This window comes from Camelus dromedarius, chromosome 14 (genome assembly GCF_036321535.1).
Source record: "Camelus dromedarius isolate mCamDro1 chromosome 14, mCamDro1.pat, whole genome shotgun sequence".
In the NCBI taxonomy this organism is placed as follows: Eukaryota; Metazoa; Chordata; class Mammalia; order Artiodactyla; family Camelidae; genus Camelus; species Camelus dromedarius.
Window position 1 is genome coordinate 51,547,633 of NC_087449.1, and position 24,916 is coordinate 51,572,548.

The 24,916-nt window shown below is 40.7% G+C and overlaps 2 protein-coding genes across 2 annotated transcripts; one reads left to right on the forward strand and one right to left on the reverse strand.

Moving 5' to 3' along the window:
- Positions 1-689: 689 nt before the first annotated feature.
- On the reverse strand, positions 690-2,784 carry ATP5IF1 (ATP synthase inhibitory factor subunit 1). The gene is made up of 3 exons (XM_010996897.2): positions 2,620-2,784; positions 2,434-2,525; positions 690-960 (listed from the first exon to the last, which is right to left on the reverse strand). The coding sequence occupies exons 1-3, from the start codon at positions 2,704-2,706 to the stop codon at positions 813-815; spliced, it is 327 nt and encodes a 108-aa protein (XP_010995199.1). The 5' UTR covers positions 2,707-2,784; the 3' UTR covers positions 690-812.
- A 1,979-nt stretch (positions 2,785-4,763) lies between these two features.
- Positions 4,764-24,916, forward strand: DNAJC8 (DnaJ heat shock protein family (Hsp40) member C8). The gene is made up of 9 exons (XM_010996896.3): positions 4,764-4,889; positions 7,272-7,373; positions 15,211-15,267; positions 17,644-17,710; positions 18,230-18,324; positions 19,887-19,958; positions 22,333-22,424; positions 23,321-23,396; positions 24,425-24,916. Exons 1-9 carry the CDS (start codon positions 4,812-4,814, stop codon positions 24,545-24,547), a joined length of 762 nt encoding a protein of 253 aa, XP_010995198.1. The 5' UTR covers positions 4,764-4,811; the 3' UTR covers positions 24,548-24,916.

A 24,916-nucleotide genomic window follows, 5' to 3' on the forward strand; every position in this document is an offset into this window, starting at 1 on the left:
AAAAGATCTACTGAACTGGTGAACTGAAAATGTCTTTCCAATGGCCCAAATGTCACTTGAAGGTTTTTTTTTTTTTGTCTAGAGGAGTTACACCACTAGTTTGTACAATAACTTAAGTTAAACAAGACCTTAAAGCCTAATTTGACTTAAGAGCATACTTGGTGAGGTAAAATATAACCTAAGAAATATTTCTGATTCTGTGCTAAGACTTGATTAGGGGTCAAAACACCTGGACTCCAACTCTCAAATCCCACATACTCAGTGACCACAGGCAACACGATTTCTAATTTCAGCCCTCTCAACCTGCACAAGGATAATTAGAACAAGGACAACTAGTTCATATGAAGAGTTCTCCAATCCATTTTATAAATGCAAAATGGTGTTATTACTGATGGTGTCTTGTATTACACCTTTTTCAGCAATCATTCTTCTGCTTTCTAGGCTGCTCTTGACCGTACACTTTGGACTGGGGTTTATGCTTTAAGCTTTCTCTGAACACCTCTTGACTCGTGTCAGATAAGGTAAGGGGCCTCTCATTCCCCATGTCAACCCTCCCCCGCCTTGTTGCATAGTACTTATCACACTGTGCTTTGTCTCCAAGTTTCCTACTCCAGGTGTCCTGTCTGATTCATTTTAGCAGTCCAGTACTGTCCCCCTACCCCTCTTCAGATAAAAGGTATTAGACACAGTTCATTGATGACAATTTATTGTAATTTGTTGGCAGCACACAGATTGATATTAATTAAACCAGAACTATGTCTACATAGAAGTGGGCAATAATAGGTAGCCATTCTATGGGGAACTGTGTGCACTTAATCATCATCATGTTGTTTTAGTTTCTTGATAGCTTGCTTGTGCCGCTCAATTTCTTTCTGCAGGTGCTCAATCTCCTGATGGTGATGAGAGATCTCATTTTCATGGTGTTTCTTCAAGGCTGCCAGTTGTTCTCTAGTTCGAGCTCTAGAAGGACACAGTGTCTCTGGGTTTAATCCTAATCCTTTACCCCAAAGAGTTCTCTAAGCATAACCTGAAATACCTAAGGCAAAGAACAGGAGTCCCAGTCCGATGGGAGTCTTGCTGGTCACCCTCTTCTACCCTCTCAAGCCCCGCTATGAAAAAACACTCCATCTTAAGATGTATAATTTTTAGGAGATGATCAAAGTAATTCCATTTTCCTGGCAGTAGTGCCTGAAATTCCATCACTAATGAGCTATTCCTTTCAGATTCCTCTTTAAGTAGAAAGCTCCAGAGGTGTGACTTAAGCCCCTAATAAGGGGACTTATTAGAAGAACAACTCAGAAACTAGAATCCCTTTTGGGGGGAATAAAGAGCAAAAATAGAGGGGCAGGGAGGGGGGAAGGGGCAGGATAACAAAGGGGATAGTTAAAGGACATGTATATGTACCCTGTCCCAGTTTCTCTAAGGCTTCTTTGCCTGAGAAATGCAAGGCCTACTGTAAAGTTCAAAATGAAGGGGGGAAAAAAAGATAGGGTCTCTTACAGTACTTGGCAGTCCAGGTTAGGTCTCAATAAGAGATGATTAAAATGTTGGTTCGGCAACATATGGGCCTCAGTTCTCCTTATCAGTAAAATGTAGGAGGCCAATTTGATGGTCTCTAAGGCTTATACCTTGTCTCTCTGTTATGGTAGGTGCCATGGTGATAATTCTTAAGAGTGAGCAAGAGAGGGTGGAAGTGAAAAGATAACCCAAGGAGAAGCAGAAGCAAGATTAGCTCCAAGCTGCTCCCCACTGTGGACAGAAGTCAGTGTAAGATTACTCAGGGTTTGCCCAGCCCACTCCATACTCCTAAATGCTAGAGAAATCTATCCAGCCCAGAAGCTGAACTGGGCTGGGCGGGGCAGGCCAAATGTCTCCAAGAAGCAGGGGAGAGGGGGGTTCCAAACATGAGCAGCTGCCACCAGCTCCTAGACCCACTCGCACAGGCGAGTTGGGGAGACGTGGGGGTCTTGAGATGGGCTTAAGAGTTAGGGGATCCATCCATGTGGAGTTAGCAAAACTAAAGTCTAGGGTGATAGCTGGGTGAGGGCCGAGGGAATCAGGCTCAGAGGGTCTGCAAGTATTGGAACCGTCGGATCTAGGTACTCTGGGAGGAATCTGGGGGGCGTTTCGCATGACGCTGAGAGAATTCCACGAGTGGGGATGGTAAGTGATTGAGGAAGAGTTGAGCCCTGGTTTGCAAGTTCTGGAGACCTGCAGGTGGAAACGGTTTGGGGGCTTTGGAACTATTAGGCAGGGCACTGGGAGCACCCTATAAGTGGCAACAATTGGGCCCTTAAGCATTAGGTGTAATGGGTTCTGTTGGGGTTGGGGCGCCCCAGGACACCAGGGAGGGATGGGTGGGGTGATTGGGACTTTAAGGATTAGAAGGCTGTGAGAGATCCAGAGCTAGGATGGGGGTCCCGTGGGCCTCACCGGAAATACCGCTCCTCTTCAGCCTGCTCTCTCTTTCCAAAGGCCCCACCGGCATCCCGGACAGCACCCTCGCTGGGGCGGACACTATCTGGCTGCGGAGACAAGACGAGGGCATTGTTTAAAGGGCGGAGGGGGAGACCGGATCTGCGCTCAGGGTTGGGGCAACGGGCGATGCCGCCGGCGTACCCGATCCGAGCTGAAGCCTCGGCCTTGCATGGCCCAGACGCTCCACACGCCGAACCGCGTCCTCACCGCCAATGCCGTGGCTGCCATCGCTGTCAGTGAAGCACCTCTCCAGTGACCGGACGTGCTGCTCCTCCGTAGGCGCTAGAAGCGCTGCTGTCTAAACAGCCAATCGTTTCGCTGGAGAGGCGGGATGACCCTAGAAATAGCGAATCATAAGAAGGGGAGGCGGGGTTCCTGTAGTTCTCAGCGAATCCTGACCGAGAGACGAACCTATTCTTAGCCAATCCCTAGCAAGGGCTCCAGGGTCAAAGGACTGGAGAAAAATAATGGAGGATAGTGGGGAAAAGCTGGAGCTGAGGGGCCGAAGCCGAGGTTCGGCTCTCGGCTGTATCAGAATTAGGTGCGGCGTCCACCCCTACCTCAGATTTCAGTCCCAAGGTTATTATTAAACCCCCAAAGGAAGCTTTCCCTTTCCTGGACTACTAATGTCAATAAAATGGGCAATATGGGGGTTGGGGGGCGGCTATGTCCAGGATACGCTGACTTAGTCATTTATAGCTGGGAGAAAAAAAAATTTTTTTTAACATATATGCATATGATCAATGTTCTTTTGTTGCATTGACATTTCAGTCTCAAGTCTCAGCTTAAACATCAGCTCAGAGAAAACTTCCCTAACTTTGTCATTCTATCATAGCTTCTGTTTAGTTCCTTCTCTCTTTTTGCACCTTTGACCTTAAGTTATCAGTGCCTTGATCAATCAAGTAGGCACTGAATATGTATTTGCGAAACACATTGACATGTTATCAACTGGGCTTGATAACGGGACTTTTGGCAATGTGGTGCAATGAAGTGGAAAAGAGCATAGGTAGGAATCTAAGGAAGGCTTGCCTTGACCTTCCTTTAGCCATCTGATAAATATGAACAAGACAGTAGTGGCTTACAGGTCATTTTCTTTATCTGGGTCCAGTTTTTTATCCTTTAGATGCAAGGTTTGGGCCAGATCTTATTCATGATTGTAAAAATATATTCTTCGCTGTCTATAAAATTGTAGAACAGTTTTTATTGATCATCTTTTGGTTGGAAAAATACTAGCCCTGGTTTGTATGATTTAAATGGGAGGAAATGGCTGCGGGGTACATTTTCAAATGTTCAAAACAGAAAAAACACAAAAGCAGGATAGGAATAATGATCACTTATAAGCCCACCACCCACTGATAATAATTTGGTGTGTTTCTAGATATTTAAGTGCCATTCCTTCTTCAGAAGCTCTGTTTTTAGTTCTCAGATACTGCTGTTTCTTAATTATCTCCTAGCTGGGTATCCAGTGGAGGGTCTTGCTGGATGCAAAAGATCCATCTAGGCTGTAATTTTTTTTAAAACCGTAAAATAATAAGCATTGGTGAGGATGTGGAGAAATTGTAGCCCTCCTACACGGCTGGTGGGAATGCAAATGGTTCAGCGGCTGTGGAAAACAGCTTGGCAGTTGCTCAAAAATTTAAGTATAAAATTACCATGTGACTCAGCAATTTCATTTCTAAGTATATATCCTCCCCTCCCCATCCCACCAAATTGAAAACTGGTTCTCACACACATGTTTATAGCAGCACTATTTCACAATAGCCAAAAGATGGAAACAATCCAAATGTCCATCATCTGATGATTGAATAAACAAGTTGAGGTATATGCATACGTGGAATACTATTCAGCCATAAAACGTAATGAAGTGATGGTATTTGCTATGCTTCGGATGAACCTTGAAAACATTATGCTAAGTGAAAGAAGCTAGGTCACATATTGTACAATTGCATTTATATGAAACGTCCGGAATAGGTAAATCCATAGAGACAGAACACAGATTATTGAGAGGGGTTGGGAAGAATTGGGAGGAACTGCTTACTAGGTGCCAGGTATCCTTTTGGGGTGATGCAACCGTTTTGGAACTAGATAGAAGTGGTGGTTGCACAACTCTGTGAATGTACTAAAGACCACTGAATTGTTCCTTTAAAATGGTTAATTGTAAGTCACATGTATTTTACCTCAATTTTAAAGAGTTTACTTAGATTAGACGTCTAGCTGAGCTGCGAACCCTTTAAGGGGCTGAAGGAAGGGGGCGGGGCTAGAGAGGCGGGCCTGTAAGAACCACGTGAGGCAGCGCCTGCGCACAAGAGTCACGTGGTGGCTGGGCCGGGGAAATGGCGGCTCCAGGAGAGAGCGGGGCTTCGGGTGGCGGAGGCAGCACGGAAGAAGCATTTATGACCTTCTACAGCGAGGTGAACACAGAGTGAGAAATAGTGGCACTGGGGCGACCCCACCTGGGGCTACCCACCCAGCTGGCGAAGGCAGTGGCCCTCCTGGCCTGGACCGTTCGGCGGCCCCTCCTGTCTGGCTTTGGGGGCGGTGGGTGGCTGGGGGTGTGTGTGCGTCTCCTGATACTGCTGGGAAATTCCCTGCGCAGCGAAAAAGGGGAGGGGGTCAGTGTGGCCAACGAAGTGCCTGGGCGCGCGCATAGTTCCCCAAGTCCGCCTTGTCGAGGGGCTGGGGGGCTGGGGGGGGGGTGCTGGCGGGGGCTGGGCTTTCCTGGGAGAGACTTAACCTGCTTGGCCCTCATTTTTATTCCAAACGGAAGCACTCTCTACTCTTAGTCCTCGGTAGTGAGTTGTATTAATAGTTTTTTTTTTTTTGCCGTTCGCGAACGCTAGGCACTGTGCATCATGCCAGGTAGGCATTATTTCCGTTTTACAGATGACAAACCTGAGGTTTAGGTAGGTGAAATAATTTGTTCTAGTTCTTACAACAGGTAACAGCTTGATATCATGTTAAGAGGGGAGTAAATTTGGTCTGAGCCTCGTTTACTGTAGCATCTCCAGCGCCTAGTAAAAGAGTTGCTCCATAAGTATTTGTTGTGTAAATGAATGAATAAATTAAAGAAAAGCTTACCTTTTGGGGTCAGAGGAGCTCGATTTGGATTCATGGAAGGTAATGACTGTGATTGAATTCTTCCAAGGCATTGATTTTACTGATCCTCAGTTTCCACGTATGTAGAACAGGAGTTAACATAAAAGCAAGAGTTTTCATGAGGGTTAAAGGGTTTAATGTATAAGAAAAGGTTTCATTAAATATAAAGTAAAAGCATCTTTCTAAGAGTCGAAAGACGGCTGAAAGTGGACCTCTTTAAATTGGCATGGATATGAGGAATGGAGTTGCTCATATCCATGACTGTGAGCTGCTCAAATTTAAGCACCATGTCACATTGATTTTTTATCTCTGGTATTTGTCTTTTTTTTTTGGTGGGGAGGTAATTAGGTTAATTAATTAATTAATTAGTGGCGATACTGGGGATTGAACCCAGGACCTTGTGCTTGCTTGGCAGGCACTCTACCACCAAGCTATACCCTTTCCCTTATCTCTGGTATTTGTAACAGTGCTTGTTACGTTGTAGTTTCTCCAAAATATTGAGCTTAAAAAAAGGAAATGCGTACCTCCATTATAGTCTGTCCTTTTGAAATGACTAATTCACTTGAAAGGGACTCAGCAATTATAGTGGAATTTGTTTTAATTAATATTTCTTAGTTCAGTTTTTTTTTTTTAAAGCAATCCTGGTTTGTTTAATTGGAGGAGAGAAAGTGCCTAAAGGAGGACTCTTTAATATCATTCAACCACTGTTTATTGAGCCCCTCATGTGGACTAGTATACTGTTTAGGTCCTGGAGATATGGTAGTGAATAACAGAAAAATCCTGTCTTCATAGAGCTTGCATTCTATAGAGAAGGATAAACAAACAGATGCACAATGTACTGTCAAGTAGTGGTAAGTGCTATGAGAAAAAAATAAGTCTGGGGAAAAAGTATGCAGGGGAATGGCGTGCTGTTTTACAGAAGAGTGAAGAGGGAATATGCTGAGAAAGATTAGATGCTGGGGAGGGTTGACTTTTGTATGTTACTGAAATCCTTTTCAAATTCGTTTTGACTATGGAAATAAAGATAGTGTGCAATATACCAGAGATTCATTCCAACTAAAATTCCAACTCTGACAGTGGCACAGTGGATGTTTTCCTGGGATTACCTGGTACTTGTTCTCCTTAGCATTGTCTTCAGGTCAGGGATTTTTCTGTTACAAGAGTCAGATTGGCAGAGTTTTTTGCTCTCTCCTATGTACTTTTTTAGTGCTGCTTTTAGTGTCTATTTCAGTGTAATTGTATTTTTCCTTAAAAAGTTGTAAATTTAAGTGTGAATACACACAAGTATATTTTCCATTTATAGAGTGGAAGCTCTTTGAAGGTAATGGCTATGACTTATCTTTGAATCTTCTTGCTGCCTTTTCTGTAGTTAGACTGATGGGGTTAAAATTCTAGTTTACAAGTTAGGTGATTGGGAACAAGTCAGTTAACCTCTCTACGTCTCAGTTTTTTTAATCTGCGAAATAGGGATAGTAGTGGTACCTACCGTATAGAATTGTTGAGAGGAATAAACACCTGTTTATATATTAAATTTCAGTAAATGATAACTTGTAATTATTCCTCAAAATGTTTAGCAGAATACCTTGAACATGTAGATACACAAATGTTTGCTGAACATGTCAGTGAGTAACTTAAGATGACAATTCAGAGTTTGTTATTGAGCTTTGCTAATGAAGTTGTTATCCTCTTTGTTTTAGGTGAAACAAATAGAGAAGAGAGATTCAGTTCTAACATCCAAAAATCAGATTGAAAGATTGACTCGTCCTGGTTCCTCCTACTTCAATTTGAACCCATTTGAGGTGAGCTGCCCAATGTTGCTGTGACCTGTGACAGGGACCTTTACATAGCTGTAGGCAGGCCGACTTTGGAACACATACCTAATTTGTACTGTGCATAGTTGGAATTGCCTGTGGGTGATTTTATTGTGAGCAGAACTTTCGTCTTTTAGTAACCCCAATATATATGGATTTATTTTTAGATGTGGAGGGGTAGCTAGCCTTGATAAATTTAGGGTCTTTGATTTAATTTGCTTGTTAAAACTTTTCTGTTTTACCTCAGTGAAAAACCTCAATCAAAAAATGGTCACAAGATTATAGGCAAGCAAATACTCTTCTGGGTTTCCTTAGTTTTATAACTTTAAACATTTCCTGTTTATAGTATCTAGATTAAAAACAATTTTTGGGGGGGGAGGTAATTAGGTTTATTTATTTAGTAAAGGTACAAGGAATTGAACTCAGGACCTCATGCATGCTAGGTGTGCACTCTACCACTGAGTTATACCCTCCCCCCAAACATTTCCTGATTATAAAAACACATATTTCTTACAAAAAAATTTGAAATATAGAGAAAGTAAGAATAGTCATGTATAAGCCCACCTAAGAAAATGCCTGTTTATGTTCAAACTGTTTTATTTAAAAGTTTTATTTAGTGGGGGAGGGTATAGCTCAGTGGTAGAGCAGCTGTTTAGCACGCACGAGGTCCTGGGTTCAATCCCCAGCACCTGTATTAGCAAACAAAATAAACCTAATCACCCACCCCCACCCCATAAACAAACAAACAAACAAACACATGTGTTATTTAAAAACAGAGGGTCATACATTTCATGCTGTTTTATTTATTTATTTATTTTACTGAAGTACAGTCAATTACAGTGTGTCAGTTTCTGGTGTATACAACACAATGCCCCAGTCATGCATATACATACATATATTCATTTTCATATTTTTTTCCATTAAAGGTTATTGCAAGATATTGAACATAGTTCCCTGTGCTATACAAAAGAAACTTTTTAAAAAATCTATTTTTATATATAGTGGCTAACATTTATAAATCTCAAACTCCCAAATTTATCCCTTCCTACCCCCTCTCCCTAGTAACCATAAGATTGTTTACTAAGTCTGCATGTCTGTTTCTGTTTTGTAGATGAGTTCATAGTGTCCTTTTTTTTTTAGATTCCACATATGAGTGATATCATATGGTATTTTTCTTTCTCTTTCTGTCTTATTTCACTTAGAACACTTTGTGCTATTTTAAATGCTATATGGTTATATAAATTATTATACTTTTTAAAAGTAATTATTATTTCAGTAATTCCTTTATTCTGTGATAAATTGGTTTCTAATTGTTCACAATTGTAAGCAACTTTGAAATGAATACTGTTGCATCTTATAAAAAGCACTTATTGAGCACTTATAAAAAACTTTTCCCCCCACTTTTTTTATTGTAGTAAAATATACATAGCAAAATTAAACATTTTAACCATTTTTAGGTGTAAAGTTAAGTGGCATTAAGTATTTCACAGTGTTGTGCAAGCATCACCACTCTCCATTTCTAGAAATTTTCTGTCTTTCCAAATTGAAAACTCCCCAGTCCTCCTACCCCCAACCTCTGTTCTACTTTCTGTCTGTGAATGCCTGTTCTAGGTGCTTCATGTAAGTGGAATCATACGATGTTTGTCTTTATGTGGCTTATTTCACTTAGTGTAATAATTTCAAGGTTCATCCATTGTTTCTATTTTTTTAAGAGAATTTTTCAAGAAGTTTTTTCACTTTAAAACAATTCAAGAAATTTTTCATTTCAAAACAATCTCTGATCTGCAGAAAGAAAGATTTGCAAGTACATTATGAAGACTTCGTTGAATTATTTGAGACTAATTTGTCAATATGATGACCCTTTTCCTGGAAGTACTTTCAGGATATTTTTTAACAAACAACATTCTCCTACTGAACCACAATGTAACCATCAAAACCAGGAAGTAAACATTGATACATTGTTACTATGTGATCCTCAGGCCCCATTCATATTAGCTAATTGTCTCAATATCCTTTAAAGCAAATGGATTTGGTCCAGAATCTCCCATTACATTTAGGTGGCATGTCTCTTTAGTCTCCTTCAATCTCCTTGACTTTCATGACCCTGGCTTTTCTGAAGTTTATATGCCAGTTATTTTGTAGCATCTTTCTCAGCTTGAGTTTGATGTTTCTTCACATTAGATTCAGTTTATACAATGTTGGCAGGAATAGTGCAGAAGTGATACTGCGTTCTTCTCTTTGTAACCTGTAAAGTGGTAGGTGATTTTGATTTATCCCATTACTGTTGATACTAACTTGGTCACATAAAAAGATGCGTGCTAGGTTTATTCATGAAGTTACTTTTTACTGTTTGTAATTGATAAATGTTTTGTGAGGAGATCCTTTGAGACTGTGTGAATATACTGTCCTTATCAAAGTTTCAGTGTATTCATTTGTCAATATAGACTTGGGGTTTCCTATTTTATTCAGTGGGTTATAATTCGATATTTATTGTGATGCTCAAATGTCCCAAATTTGGCCAGTAGGTTACTTTCAAGCCAGCTCTTGTCTTTTTGATATGTCTTCTTCATTCTTTGATTATTGGGCATTCTTGTACTTTTCCTGACCCAGCCTGGTATTAACCATTTAATTGAGAAGCTTTGATTCCTTTTAGTGAAGAGTAATGGTATTTAGAAATCAAACGTGGGTGCTCGGTATATTCAGTGCCACTGGAATGTCACTACTTCCAGACCCTGTTGTTAGATAGGACTAAGGAAAGGGGTGGGGGGGGAGAGGGGGAGAGAGAGAGAGAGAGTGTGTGTGTGTGTGTGTGTGTGTGTAAATACACATATTTACATAGAAGTTCAATCCAACACCACAGAGTTTACTCTAGGTTTTTTTTTCTTTCCATGTTCATAGTTCCCTTCTCTGATAATGAGAAATCTGCCTTCCACTATCTTTAATATATATATTTGCTTAATTGATCCTCCTGTATGCAGCTGATCTCCCATTGCCATTCCTTCCCTCGTGTAAATGCCCTCTTCACACTGCTTTACTCTGACACCACACCAGGTTGCCTCACTGTGCAAAAACCCTTCTCCCCACACCTGAACTCTAAACTCCCCTGCCAGGTCACCCTTTGCTGTGGGTATGTGGCTCTGGCTCCCTGTGGCTGCCCTCCACCACCTGGGAGCTCTTTTCATGCCTTTTGGGCTCTGGCATCCTCCTCACCAAGCAGGCGTTCTTCCTTCCCTGCTCTGGCTTTTGACACCCTGAGTCAGGCTGCCTTCTTCTGGGAACACCCTCCTCATCTTACTTGGGCTCTGACTCCACAATTCTGGTCATGTGGTACGTGGAGGGCCTCTTCATTCTGCTCAGGTTCCAACTCTCTGTGCCAGGTATACTTGGGCACCTGCATCCAAGTTGGGCTGCCCTGTTACTTTGGATGCCCTCCTACATGAGCACCCATGTCACCATGCATAGGCTTCCACACCCCATGCTAGGCCACTCTTTGTGGAGATGTCCTTGTTTGGGCTCCTGTACCCTGTGCTGGGCCATTTTCCCATAGTGGACATTCCCTTTATCCTGTTTGGTCTCAAACACCCTTTGGGCTCTACTTCCATCTTTCATGGGGATACCTTCCTTATCCCTCTTGGGCTCTGATGTCCTACACTGGGCTACCTTCCATATTGACAGTGTCGTCCTGCTTAGGTTCTGACAGCTTGTGGCAGGCTACCTGTCAATGGAGAGGCCCTCCTCATCCCATTTTGGAATTTATCTTGGGTTACCTTTCTGTGGATGCTATCCTCACCCCATTTAGGCTCCAGCACCATGTGACTGGCCAGTTCTCCCTGTGTGGCTTTTTGTCTTTGTCCCGGATGGGCTCTGACACTCTGCTCTGGGCCATCTTGACTTTCCACCCAAAGTAGATGTGTACTTTGCCTAGCCCCACTTAACATGTTTGGATTGCATTCCTTAGGAAGAGAAGAGGAAGATAAAAGGTTTAGAGAATATTTTGATATGATTTGGTGAGGGGGAGATGCGTAGAGGGAGATAATATGTTTGAAAGGTGATAAAGAATTGGCGGTATGTTCTTTCTGTTTAGTCATACTTTTAAACTGAGATAGTATGTACCTTGAAAAAGGGACACATGAGCAAATAACTTACCCATTTATTTGTTAAGATAATTATTGTTTCTTGTAGAGATCTGATTGATGAAGAGTAACAGATCATTGGGATCAGTATGAATGCTAGGATTTTACTGCCCTACCAGTTGATGTGGCCCTGAAAGTGGAACTCATTACCTTGTAGCTCCTGTCCAGATTGTAGAAGTATGTTTGGATGTGTAAAGAATATGGTAAGGTTGGGGGGAGGGTATAGCTCAATGGTAGAGTGTGTACTTAGTGTGAACAAGGTCCTGGCTTCAATCCCCAGTGCCTTCATTAAATAAATAAGTAAACAGATAAATACATAAAATAAGTAAACTTAATTACTCCCCCTTCCAAAAAAAAAAAAAAAAAAACAAAACCCAAACAAGCGAAAAAAAAAAATAGAGAAGGCGTAAGATTGTGTTTGAGGGGGCAGGACTCCATGACTGTCCCTTAAAATTTTTGTCTTTTCTATTTTATACAAATGTGCTGGCTGCTTTGTAGGGTGGGTGTCATTGTCTTATAAAGTTGCTTTTTGACTGTAAGTCATAGTTAGGTGTTCCTAGCAATTTAGGAAACTTTCTGTTGTTTCATACAACAACTATTGAGACATCTAGGTGAATCAGACTTTTCTAGGAAGGGGAAGTGATGCAGTAATAGCTGTTCTCTCAGCTGTAAGTTGATACATGAGTAGTCTTCCTATATGTCGTCTTACTGAGCAGCAGGTAGAAAAGGGAGAAATTAGCCTGGGACTCTGAGGGGTCTTATTATAGGAATCCTAATCCAGGGGCGTTTTCCCCCCTTCCTGCCATCTCTGCAGCTCCCTCTTTGGATACATTTCTAACCTTCAGCCATTATGCAAGCGTCTTACGTAGCCTGCAGTTGTTCTTAGGTTAAAGGTCCTCTCCCACTTCTTTCCATAAGCTTAGATGAACCTGTGCCCCTGCTCAATCCTGCCTTTTTCGTGTTCCTTTTTTCGATTTAACTTTAAGGCCCCAGAAGGCAGTGTCACAGACTTTGTATTCTGTTTATCTTCTTTAGCACGTTGGAAAGAAAGGTGTTTACCTCACAGGACTCTGGAGCTTGCACATTATTAACAGATCAGAGAGTTCAGTTATGACTTAAGAGTGAATTCTTCTTAGAAGCAGAAGATCCCAGAGGAGACTGTTGCCCCTTATTTGAGTTCAGGAACTTATAAATGCCACAGTCAAGCATTTTTGTGTGATGATTGATTAATTCTTCGAGATCCAAGACTGGGTTTTTCATTGCAGTATCCCCAAAGTTTGAGACATAGTAGGCATTCAGAAAAATCTTCCAAGGATCTGAACAGACCTGTGTGCTTCCTTAGAGCCATGTCAGTAATATGGCATTTATCATTTTGGTAGGAATTACTTGTGGTTTGTCTGTTCCTTCCATTGTGCACCTTAAATTCTGTGAGAACAATAGTGAACACAGTATATAGCACACACAACCTCTAGCACAAGTTCGTGCTGAATGTATATACAAAGGTGACTTCTAAGAGATTTGGGCCACAGGGATAGACCTATTGTCTTCACTGTGTTTCGTGGGCACATATGGCACCTCCAACTCTCAAGATAGAAAATAAGTTGGATTAGCTCGCTTTGAAGGCACTCAGTGAATATTTGTTGCCAGTGATTAGTGAACATGAGCTACGACTCTTGGAAAAATAACTTTTGGGGTGTTTGTGTGTGTGTGCGAGCACATGTATGTATTTATACATACCTCTTCGTTTTTGCCAAATCATCTGAAAGTAAGCTGCAGACATTGATGCTTCATGTGTAAATACTTTAGTATGCATCTCCTCAGAACAAGAACACATTTCCACATAACCACAACACCATTACCACACCTTGGAAAGACAACATTACTGTAATTCAGTAACATCGTGTAGAGTCCACACGCAAGTGGCCCTAGTTGCCTAGAAAACCCTCAATTATAGCTATGTTTTTTTAAACCTGGGAATCTATCAAGGTTTATGAATTACATTTGGCATGAGTATTTCTAGCCTACAGCTTTATTGAGGCTTTTTTGTGAAGGTGGGATGATTTTCATCCTTTCACATTCATTTTGTTGGGTTTGGTGGAGTTTGGTTTGCTCCAATACATTCCTTTTTCCCAGAAGCAAGGAAAAGTAAAGTTCTCTGAATATTTGTGTATGTACAGTTACCTTCCTTTGTCTGTAAATCTTACATGGCTGCATTTTTCCTCTTGAGTGACTTTTTCACAATTCCTTTCCCCCTTGGGAAGGTATGAGGAGGCGCACTCACTCTTGAAAAGTCTTTGTTTTGAAGTTCCCTCACCCCGATTATATGCCTGGCATTTGAGAATGGGTGTGCTCTTGTAAAACCTTCAGAAGTCTACTGAATGCAGGGGTGATTCAGCTTCACTGCCTGCCAGTAACTCTGCTGCTGTAGGTGGGCTCTTGAATGTTTTGAAAGCTTGCTATAAACCTTGACAAGTTTTCCTAAGACCCTCCCTGTAAGCATCTGACTAAGCCTGGCAGATTACTTTTCAGTTTTGATTTCTCTGGTATGTATTTTCCATTTCAAGGTTTCTTTTCTTTTTTTTCTCTTTGCCTCTCTTGATAAGTGATTGTCAGTTCTTCTGGCTTCAGATGCACTTACTTCTGACCGCCGTCATCATTCCTTACGAGTGCTGCTCAAACTTTAATATGATTCAGTCACACTGATGGGGGTCCTACTCTTCTGAATTTCTAACAGACCTCACCCGCTGCCCTTCAGTACTTTTCTCTGGCCTTGGATACTAAGTTAATAATAGGTGCTGTGTTGAATCCATGGACTACACACTATAAAGTCATCTGGTTTAAATGTTTATCACATAATACTCCCTTCTTTTAAAAACTAATATGGTAATTAAGAAAGTTTCCCCTGCTTATTTGTCTTTGCATTTCTAGCGTGTAGCAGCATGTTCGGCAGGTAGTAGCTGCTATGTAAATGTTTGGATGAATGTATGTGTTTGTGGTGATGGGGTCGGAATCCTTCATGAGGAATGTCAACTCCAGGATACCCAGGGTTTGAGAAGAATGATAAAATTTAATTTTAAAGCACTCTTGCTCAAAAAATACAGATTTTCCTCCATTTGGCTGTACCCCAGTTCTGCTGAGCTGGAATCAGACTTTCCTAGAGTGAGCCCCAGGCTTCGCGCTCATGTTTCCACAGGTGATTCTGATGGCCATTGAGAACTACTGGGCCATGTAAATTATAGCTGTAAAGTGGGGCCAAGTGGGCATTTCTGGATTGAGATGAAAATCGGGTAGCCAGCCTAATTTTTCCCCTGTTGAGTTGTGCTATGCTTTTTCCACACTTGCAGAGATGAGTTGGAGATGGGTACTTTTCTTAATGAATGAAGGAGAAATGCAACATTTTTCTTATGTTCTGGAAACATGTCCCTTGTTCGTAGGATAGTTTATTATTTTTCTGATGGAGTGAAATAACCATTGTTTTAGTTGAGAACCCTAGAACAGTATAGCTGTTACTCTGTTATTAGTTTACTCATTTATATTTCCTGAGTGTTTTTTAGAACTGTGTGCCAGGCTCTGTTCTAGAAGGCTGAGTGCTGTTCTAGATGCTCATTATAATATGTATAGTTACTGAGCATCTCTACATTTACAAATCCTTTTAATAATCTCTTTTACAGTTTTGATTTTGATTTTTTTAGGTCCTTCAGATAGATCCTGAAGTGACAGATGAAGAAATAAAAAAGAGGTTTCGGCAGGTATGGTACTATATTCTTGTAATAGATGGAGTTTGAATCTTTTGAAAATGTATTGAACACATGATTCTCTTAGGACTTGCTTTTATGACTTTTGGGCCAAAATTTAACTTTTTTTTTTTTTTTTTAAGACTATGTAACTCTTAAGAGGGAGGGGTACAAGGTAGAATAGTAGAGCTTACTTGGAGTCATACTTACCAAATCCCTTGGCTTCCAGGAGAGAACATGTCAAAAGATTCATAATGTTTTTTTATTTTTAAGACTCCATTCTTCAATAATTTTATCTTTTGCAAACTGATACCTTGTTTTCTATAAAGAGTGCTTTCTGAAAGTTCTCTGTGAATGGAGATCCACAACCTCTGATTCTTGCCCATTCTAATTAATAACTCAAGCTACAAAGTTTTATAGTAGCCTTTTAAAACACCCTTCCAGTTTTAACAGCTGAGTAACCCCCAAGCTCTTTCTTCTTTGAGTTGAATAATCATATTCCCTGTAATGTCTTTGCAAAGTAGGTTTTCTGTATATTTCATGTCTTTTTTTTTTTTTTAACTCTCCTCTTTCTTATGTACTTCATATTTTAATAGAGCTGACCGGTGCTGAATATAATTCTCAGCTCCTGCATGGCAGACTTTTTAATTCCAATGTTACGCTTGCTTTTTCAATATAGTCATTGCCCCCACATTGCTGACTCATAATCATCTTCTGATCTGCTGTTAAGCCAAGGTGTTTTTTACTTTTGCCTACTCAGTCATTTCCCATTGTATAACCGTATAACTTTTTTTCTCCCTGAGTTCTACTCTGCACTTACATTCAACTTTTTTCCCTTTTTCTAAAATTTCAAGTTTTCTGATGTAATACATTAGTATTCTTTCCCAATTAAACAAGCAGTCATTCAGATTCATAGTCAAAACTTTTAAATAATTTACATAGCTATACAAAGAACTCAATAAGAGTTCCTATTTAGTCATTAATAGGGCCTAGTAGTTGAGTGTGAGTGTTGGAGCTGAGTGTTGGAGCTGTATGACTTGAGTTTCAATCGTGGCTGTGCCTCTTACAAGCAGTGTGAACTCTGGCAAATTACTTTCAACCTTTCTGTGCCTGTTACCTCATTTGTAAAATGCACATAATAATGGTGACTACCCTTGGGGTTGTCATAAGGATTTGAATGGGTTAATACACATAAAACACTTAGACTAGGTCTTGGCATGTAGTATATCTTCTTTATATGCTAACTGTTGTCTACGTGCGTTAGACAGTATGCTAAGTTCTTTACTTGCATTATTTCATTTCATCCTTACAGCAACCCAGTAAGATATACATATATAGTATTGTCCCATTTAGAGAGGAGGAAACTGAGGTAGAGATAGATTAAGTGAATTGCTCAAGGTCTCACAGCTAATAGGTGATTGAAGTCGAAATTAGAACTCAGAAGTCCAGTTCCACTAATGCTGAATTTAGCATTAGAGTCCCACTTGCTATCATCCCCGAACACAGTCCCTCTGTTCGAACTGTTTCTGTCAGTTGGCGATGGTAGGTCAGTGGTTCTTAATCCTGGCTGTCTGAAAGAATCACCTGTGGAGGTTTTTATTTTTTAATTTTTTTATTATAAGAAATTTTAATTCTATTTTTAAAAGAATAAAGCAATGAACTCTCATATACTCATCATCTGTGTGCCACAGTTTGCTTCATTAACTGTCTATTTTTGGCTGAATTGTAAAACAAATTACAGACACCACAATACTTCACCCCTAAGTACTTCAGCAGGTACCTCCCCCCCCAATAAAAACAGACAATTTCTTACATAACTACTTGTCACACCTAACAACACTAATTTCTTACTATCACACGATACCCAGTCTGGCAGAGGTTTGAAAAGTACAGATGTCGGAGACTGATTAAGAAAGTCTCAGGCTAGAAAGTAGACCTCTGTATTTCTGAAAATCTTCACAGGGTTGGAGCACAGCCTGAGGTGAGAGCCACTGCTTGGTATTAGAAGTTCTTTGAGGAAAGAGATGATACCTCATAACTGTTTTATTCTCTTGAGTGTTCAGTATAAGAAATATAAAAGGAACTTGGTACTTTTCGTTCCCTTCCCTCCCCCAGATTATCACAACATCCTCGTGATGCTAGGCTTACATTTGTTCTCAACCAAATGTTTTCCACCTGTGTGTCTGGTTACCTTTTGGTACTTGAATTTTGTTAAGGACCAATACTTCTGGTAATTTTATGATATTTTTTAATTTTTAAAAAGTGCTTCTTCTGGCTGACAGTTTTTGCTGTAATACCTTAGAGCTTTTGGCTTTCTGGAGAGGCATGGTGCAGGCAAAAAGTTACTAAATGTTTCTGTTATTGACAAACCTAACTTTTCTCTTATTATAGTTATCCATATTAGTGCATCCTGACAAAAATCAAGATGACGCTGACAGAGCACAAAAGGCTTTTGAAGGTATTTGTAAATTTACCTGCTTCTAAGTAATATATTGTCAATGCTAGGGACTAACTGTTCCTAATCCTGGATCAAGAAAAAAAATGTTAAACAGTTTTGTCTTCTGGTCATGAAGAAGCTGTGGTTTTCAGTAGAACAGCTGTCATTTCAAAGCAGAATGTTGCTGTTTAGAAGTAGACCTTAACTTTGCTTTGTTAAAATTTTTATGTGCCAACAAAGACTGTTACTGCATAGGATCATTTTTTTCCTTTGAACATAAAAATAATTGAAAGTATTTGATCACTGAATTAAATCTTGATGTGGTGTATTTAGCCTGGAGTGTCTATTTAATTTTTTCCAAGGCGCTCAAGGAAAGTCATTGTTATAGTTGTATGTTTTTAAATTAGTTTAACAACAGTAAATACTTTAACAAAGAAGGGAATGCTTTTAGATGGCACAAGTCCATTTACACTGCCTGAGTATAGTTCAGACTTTCAGAGGGTGTTTGCAGAAACAGTTAATTTCAATGTTTTGCATTAGCTGTGGACAAAGCTTACAAGTTGCTACTGGATCAGGAACAAAAGAAGAGGGCCCTGGATGTAATTCAGGCAGGAAAAGAATACGTGGAACACACCGTAAGTATTTATAGTGCTGCTGTGTTTACAGGAAGTATTAGTAAGCCTCGGGCACCTTGTAGGAGGGTAAATGTTAACACAGCAATGCCTGACTGGCATGACTGCTTCTGTGGTCTCCTCCACTTTGCTGTGGCGGTCATGAATAGTGCGTGCCTAAAGTTATCCTTGACCCCTCGAGCTCAGGACAAGGAGTGACTAGGACACTGCTCCTGCCTCTTTCCTTACCAGTTCCAGGTTGTGGAAAGAGGACTTTTCTTGCCCTGTCATCACATATTGTTGTATTACCCCATTCTCAGTGTGGAAAAGTAGAGTAACCATGGTGCTACTTGACCCTGAACTTTTATTCTTGCCTCTGTTGTGGGGTTGAACCATGGGATTGAGAAAGGCTGACAAGGGGATATGAGTAGTTAAAAAAAAAAAAAATAGGAGAAGGTACATGTCTGTATTAATAACAGGTTTGGGGAGGACTCAATTGAAATAAAGTCAGTTATAGCTGGCTTTATTTTTTTGCATTACCTAAATCTCCTGATTGGTGGGAAATGTTAACGTAGCTTCCTTGAGGTAAGAAAGGTCTTTATTTTAATTTTTTTCATGCTGGGATAAGAATCTCGAGGTTGTTTATAAGAGCTGTTTCAGTTGGGAGTGAATATGGATGTAACTTTTCCTCTGGAGAACTGTGGAATCAGAGACAGCTGTATAACCAGTAATAAAAATGAGTCCAGTTTAGGTGAGGAAAATGAGGAGAGAGAGGAGACGGACTGCCATAACGGTATCTTGCTGATTGTGTGTTGGAAATGGCATCTGAGGGCCAAATTCTGGTAGAAATCAGAAAAGAACCTGCCAGCTTGTCCATGAATTATTGTGGTGGTTACCCTTCCTCTATATTTTGCCTGTAAAGGAGCCATCCTCAGGCTTTCAGACCACAGGGTGGCAGTAGGGCCTTTCTGAGCTTAGAAGGCACATGGCTTTTTGCTGGACTAAATGGTAATTTAACGGAGTAATGTCATTCTTGTGTGAATGGGTATATTTATTTTGGGGGAGGAATCTCAATGGTGGCCAAAGTGATAAAAACATCAGTTAATGTAATGTGAAAATTACTGGCTTAAGAAGGTTTCACAGTGAAAATTATCCAGAATGCAGTTCTAGAAATGCCAGAAAACAGTGATACTCAATGCCACAAATTCTGTAGCTTCTTCTGAAACTTGACAAATATACTTCCTTGCTATAAACACATAACCACAGGCTATGAAAAATAAATCCATAATTTGTTCAGTGTATCAAAGGCTCTTTGGATCTGGCCTAGGATCTGATGAACTGGGGACAACTCCCCTGCTGGTCCCCTTGTGTTGCATTTTGGGTGAGGTTAGAGTAAGGACTCCTGGTTCCTAGTTTTCTTTGATTGCATTGCTGTTTTGGAGGGGAGGGGAGAGGCTTATCTTTTACTCACTGCAAACTTTTTGTATACCCATAGAAAAGTGCACATAGCATTTGTGTGCAGCTTAAAAATGGATATTCTCAAAGTATGAGTGCTCATTTTTTGATGGAAAAAAATTCTTTTTTAGGTGAAAGAGCGAAAAAAGCAATTGAAGAAGGAAGGAAAGCCTACAAATGTGGAGGAGGATGATCCTGAGCTGGTAAGTTAAACGTGGGAAAAGGCACTTCATCTTGTGGGACTGGGTTCAGTACTTGGGTGAAAGAAAGGGAAGCCTAAAGAATGATGCATATGTGCTAGAAACATTTTAATTTAAAATATTTAAATGTATATTCATCCACCTTTTTGAAAATTTTACATTGTTTTGGACATAGGGCTGTGGCCTTTTCTTCGAGGGTGTGTCTGGTCATTGGAGTTCACAGTTGACTTTATTTTATAAAACACAAAGCATTATCCATAGTGTCTAATTTCTTTTGATGTGCATTGAAAACTTAGGTACCTGTGAAGCAAACCAAGAGCAAAATCCTAGGTTCTTTTTTCAGTCTTTTCCAGATGTCTCACCCGCAGTTATTTTTAGGGACTTACGTTTATTGAATCTTTCTAAAGTATTCCACTTAGTTTTAAAAGAACCAACAAGCATTTATTTTAATAACCACAATCATCAATTTCTGTGATATTTACACCACATAAGTACACTAGTCATTGCAACTGGGATAGGCAGCTTTGGGAGTAACCACAAATGACTCTGGGTGAGCAGCTGTCTACTAGCCGCGGGTACTCACTGTGCTCCAGGCAGTGATGTGCTGCCAAGAAATGGGGAGCATCGGGTAATCCCAGGGGTTCTTCAGTGGAGGCTGGTTAAGAGGGAGATTTTACTCACATATTTGTGTCTGATTGCCTCACTAGCTTAAAAAAATAATAAAGGCATCTTAATCTTGCCCCAAGTTAGGTCAATAAGTAACCTATCCGCATACTTACCTTTTTTTATTTTTTTAAAGATTGGTTGAGGAGATGCTGTCTTGCTAGGGAAATCTCCTATCAACTTCTTCCTTCAGTGGTTTTACTTACAGTGACTGGTGTTCTCTTCTGTGTGGGAACTCTGCTTGAGAACTATTATGTCATCTTTTCCACTAGCCACCTGTTTTGGGTTTACTCCATTCCAGTATTTTAGTTTTTTCCTCCTCAGTCCTACTTTCTCTTCTCTTTAATTATACTTTTTAGTCTTTTCTGAAAAACCTCTTATAAATACTCCTTGGTTCTAAGTTATTGAGAACCTTAACTTTTTTTAGTTGTCTTTTTTTCCTGATTACAAAGAAACATATGCTAATGATAGGAAATTTGGAAAAGGCAGGAAAATATAAAAAAGTAAAAATCACCAGTAACTGTTCATCTAGAAGCTTTTAAAAATATTGAAATATTCATTACAGATTCTTTCACCTCTTTGACGTGTGTCCTTATTAGGGACTGGAATTTGTCAGCATTGCTTTCATTGAGTAGTGCCTGGCAGGTAACAGTATTAAAGAGAAGTAACAGTAATTTACTTCCCTTTTTCTTCATATATCACTCTTTGCTCCAGTGTCTCTGATTTTAGCAAATAAACCCCATGAACTTAACGTGATGTTTTTTTTTTATTTCTTTATTTAAAATACTTCATATTTGGGGGAAAAGTTTTAAAGATAGAGTTTTGTTTTCTGTCTAATGTTGTATTATCTGTTTCTGCCAATGTATGAGTTAGAATTTAAGTTCAACTGCATACAACTGAGACCCCAATTGATGGTGGTTTGAACCAGTTAGTGACTTTTTTCTCTCTTGTTTAATAGTCTTTGAGAAGGTGGCTGCTGGTGTGGCAGCCCTGGACCATGTGTCATTCAAGGACTCAGTGTCCTCCTTTCTGTGGCTCTGCCAACAAGTGTATTGGCCCCATCCTCACAGTACAGGATGTGTCATCAACTCAACACGTGTTCAAACAGCAGGGTTAGAGGAAGGGGGCAGGAAGGGACAAGTGGGCTCCCTCTAAGAACATTCCCGGAAGTTGCTACATCACTTTTCGTGATAACTCATTGGATAAAATTTAAGTTACATGACTACACCTAGCTACAAAGAAGCCTGGGAAATACAGGCTTTTATGCTGTATGGCCACGTGCTTTAACAAGAGGTTTTACAAGACGGGAGATAAGGGGTTTTATAAGATAACGGGGCATGGATGGGGGACATCTACCTGCCCTGCCATAGTCAGTAGACGCCTGAGACTAGTCTGCCTGACAGCAGCTGCATAGCTCTAGTGTCTCACTTGGTTCCTAGCACAGAGTAGTTAGAAAATATCTGTGAGAAGAAAATGAAAATTCTGGAGGAAAGGGCCCTCTAGAATTTCAATTTTTTTTTTAATTGGTACTTTTTACTAGCGCAGGTTTCTTCTGTATCATTCACATGGTGAAAGTGGAAAGATCGCATAGGCAGATGTGTTATTTATCTCCTAGGAGAGAGCCATCATCATTAAGTGGTTCTCTCGGAAGATTTTGATTTAAGTTGCTGGTAAAATTATTTACCTTTTTTTGTTCTTAATTTTTTTTTTGTAGTTCAAACAAGCAGTATACAAACAGACCATGAAACTCTTTGCTGAGCTGGAAATTAAAAGGAAAGAGAGAGAAGCCAAAGAGATGCATGAAAGGTATATATCAGTATCTTTGTTTAAGCCATGTCTAAATGCCTAGATTAACCAAGACAGTCTTCGGAGATTTTCCTGATGAAGGAATTTTGCTGTACATCATTTAAGACACTGTCTAAAATAGTTACCTGAAAGAGCCAAACTTTTGAGTCACTAGGGTAAGGAATTTTCTCTTACTTTTGGGAAATATTGAATAGGCCTTAGGGAGTTTATAATCAAGAGTGCTATATGTTTTCTTCCCAATTTCCTGGAGTGAAGTAGGCAGTTACTGAGGCCAGAGCCTTTTGTGTGACTAGTGGCTACAGCTTTGGTGAGGGTGTAGTATTGTACAGTGTAATTACTTACAAAATGTTTTGTGTCCTAAAGTGTGATTTTCCTTGCTCATCAGAAATCTTGAAGTTAATTTAGTTTATGTATTTTGTATTGTTGCTTGGTGTTTAGCAATAACTGGGTCATGTTAGTTAAGGTTGTGTGAAATGTCCTTGTTTCCTTGTTTTAGTAAAGGGTTTTGTCCAGAGAGTCTCTTGAATAAGAACCTCTGCTGTTGTAATGGTCAGTCTACTGAAGTAGGTGGCCTAGGTCCTGGAGACAGCTCTGTCATGGACTGAGCCCAGAACCTCCGATTAGTGTCGGCTGGGCTTTGATGACCTTATCTGTCTTTCTCTGTAACTTGGTTATCTGTATCTTGCCCACAGCCCTCCTTATGGTCTCATCTGCATGTTTTACAGTGAGACATTCATGAAGAGCTTTTAGCCCTTTCCAGGCAGACAGCCATCCTTGGAGAACCCTAGGGAGCTGACTTACTTTATACACTTGCTTCTGTGGGGAGATGCCTAAGTTGTGTGGTTAACACAGTCTCTAAGTATCATATAAATCCCATGGCCTGGTTTTCCTCCTAGGAAGCGACAAAGGGAAGAAGAGATTGAAGCTCAAGAAAAAGCCAAACGAGAAAGGGAATGGCAGAAAAATTTTGAGGTAAGTTTCCAAGGTGGCCAGGGGCTCTTATTCCAGAGTAAGAAAACTTCTCAGTGTGGAAACTTGGTTCCTAGGCATTCCTGGGGCTGACTGGGGCTGACGAGGAAATGGCTTATGTGGGGAAGAGCGGGGGGTTTGGAGAATGAGTCCTGGCTCAGCTGCTTTGATGCTCTGTAACCTTGGCAGCGGTGTGATGGGCACAGCGGCCACGTGGGCTCAGGGACAGTGTACGTGTAATTTCGGGGGTAACCTTGGAGTAGTGCCCTACTTAGTAGAAACTGAGGTTCTTCTGACCCCGGTATCCTGTCTGTGGCGGGATTTAGGGCTTTTAAACTTGATTCCTCTTTGACATCGTGGTTATATCCTTCAGGGGCTCAGCCCGTTTCCTGAATTGGGCAACATTTGGTCTTATCTTCTGTAAGATTTAGGACTCAGGTAGGGATTGGCTAACCAGAATTGATGGCTTTGTTTCTGTCCCACTGTGTGTATGCAAAGAGAGAAAATGAGTAGTCCCCTCAGTAAGATGGAGGGACACTGGTGGCCCTCCCATAGCAGCTGGCTAGGCATTGTGCTTGCTTTGCGTCTCCATCCAGGTTTTAGAGGGCAGGAGGAAGGTGTAGGGGAAAGAGAGGCTATCCTGTGGCTAGCCACATGGCTTTGAGAAAAGGATTCAACCTCTCTTAGCCTTGGTGTCTTCACTTATGAAATGCCAGTGGCACAACGCACCGCAGTCAGCTTTTTGTGAGGATTAGAAACAGCATGGCTGAATGTCTAGCCCAGACGTCCCCCAGCACACGGTGGCCTCCTTGTGATGAGTATTACTCATCTTGTCCTCCTTTTCAGCCTGTGGCTTATCCTGCCTTCTGGCATGACCTTTCCCTGGGCCCATGGAAATGGGAGGAAAGCTCTGCTCTGTTGTGCTCTTGGGTTATTCCAGAGAGCTGGGCTGGGCTCCAGGGGAGCGGCAGAGCGGGCTCAGGCCCTTCCTCTCAACTGGTTTCCTCACCTCAAACCTCTTTGGTGCTTAGGAAAGTCGAGATGGTCGTGTGGACAGCTGGCGAAACTTCCAAGCAAATACGAAGGGGAAGAAAGAGAAGAAAAACCGGACCTTCCTGAGACCACCAAAAGTAAAAATGGAGCAGCGTGAGTGACCACCTGGGGTCACAGCCACAGAACCTTCCCTCAACTGTCTCCCCTCCTGCTTTGAAGGACTCATTCTTTCCTCCCATTTTCACCCCAACATAGAGTAGTATTTGCTTTTTAGTCCATTTTGTTTTCAATACAATTTAATATCAATCAGAGTAATTCTTTTGTACATTGAAATGAGGGGCTTGGTTTAAAAAAGAAAACCTTCCCCCACCCCTACCCCTAGAACAACCAGGACTGGAAGGTGCCACCATTGGTGCTGCCTTCTCTTCCCACAGCCTGTAACTTAATGTTTTGTACTTCACTGGATTGTGACGGTTAGAAACTTCATGTATAGTTTGTGGAAATCATCCAATTAAACATATTGCTTAAAA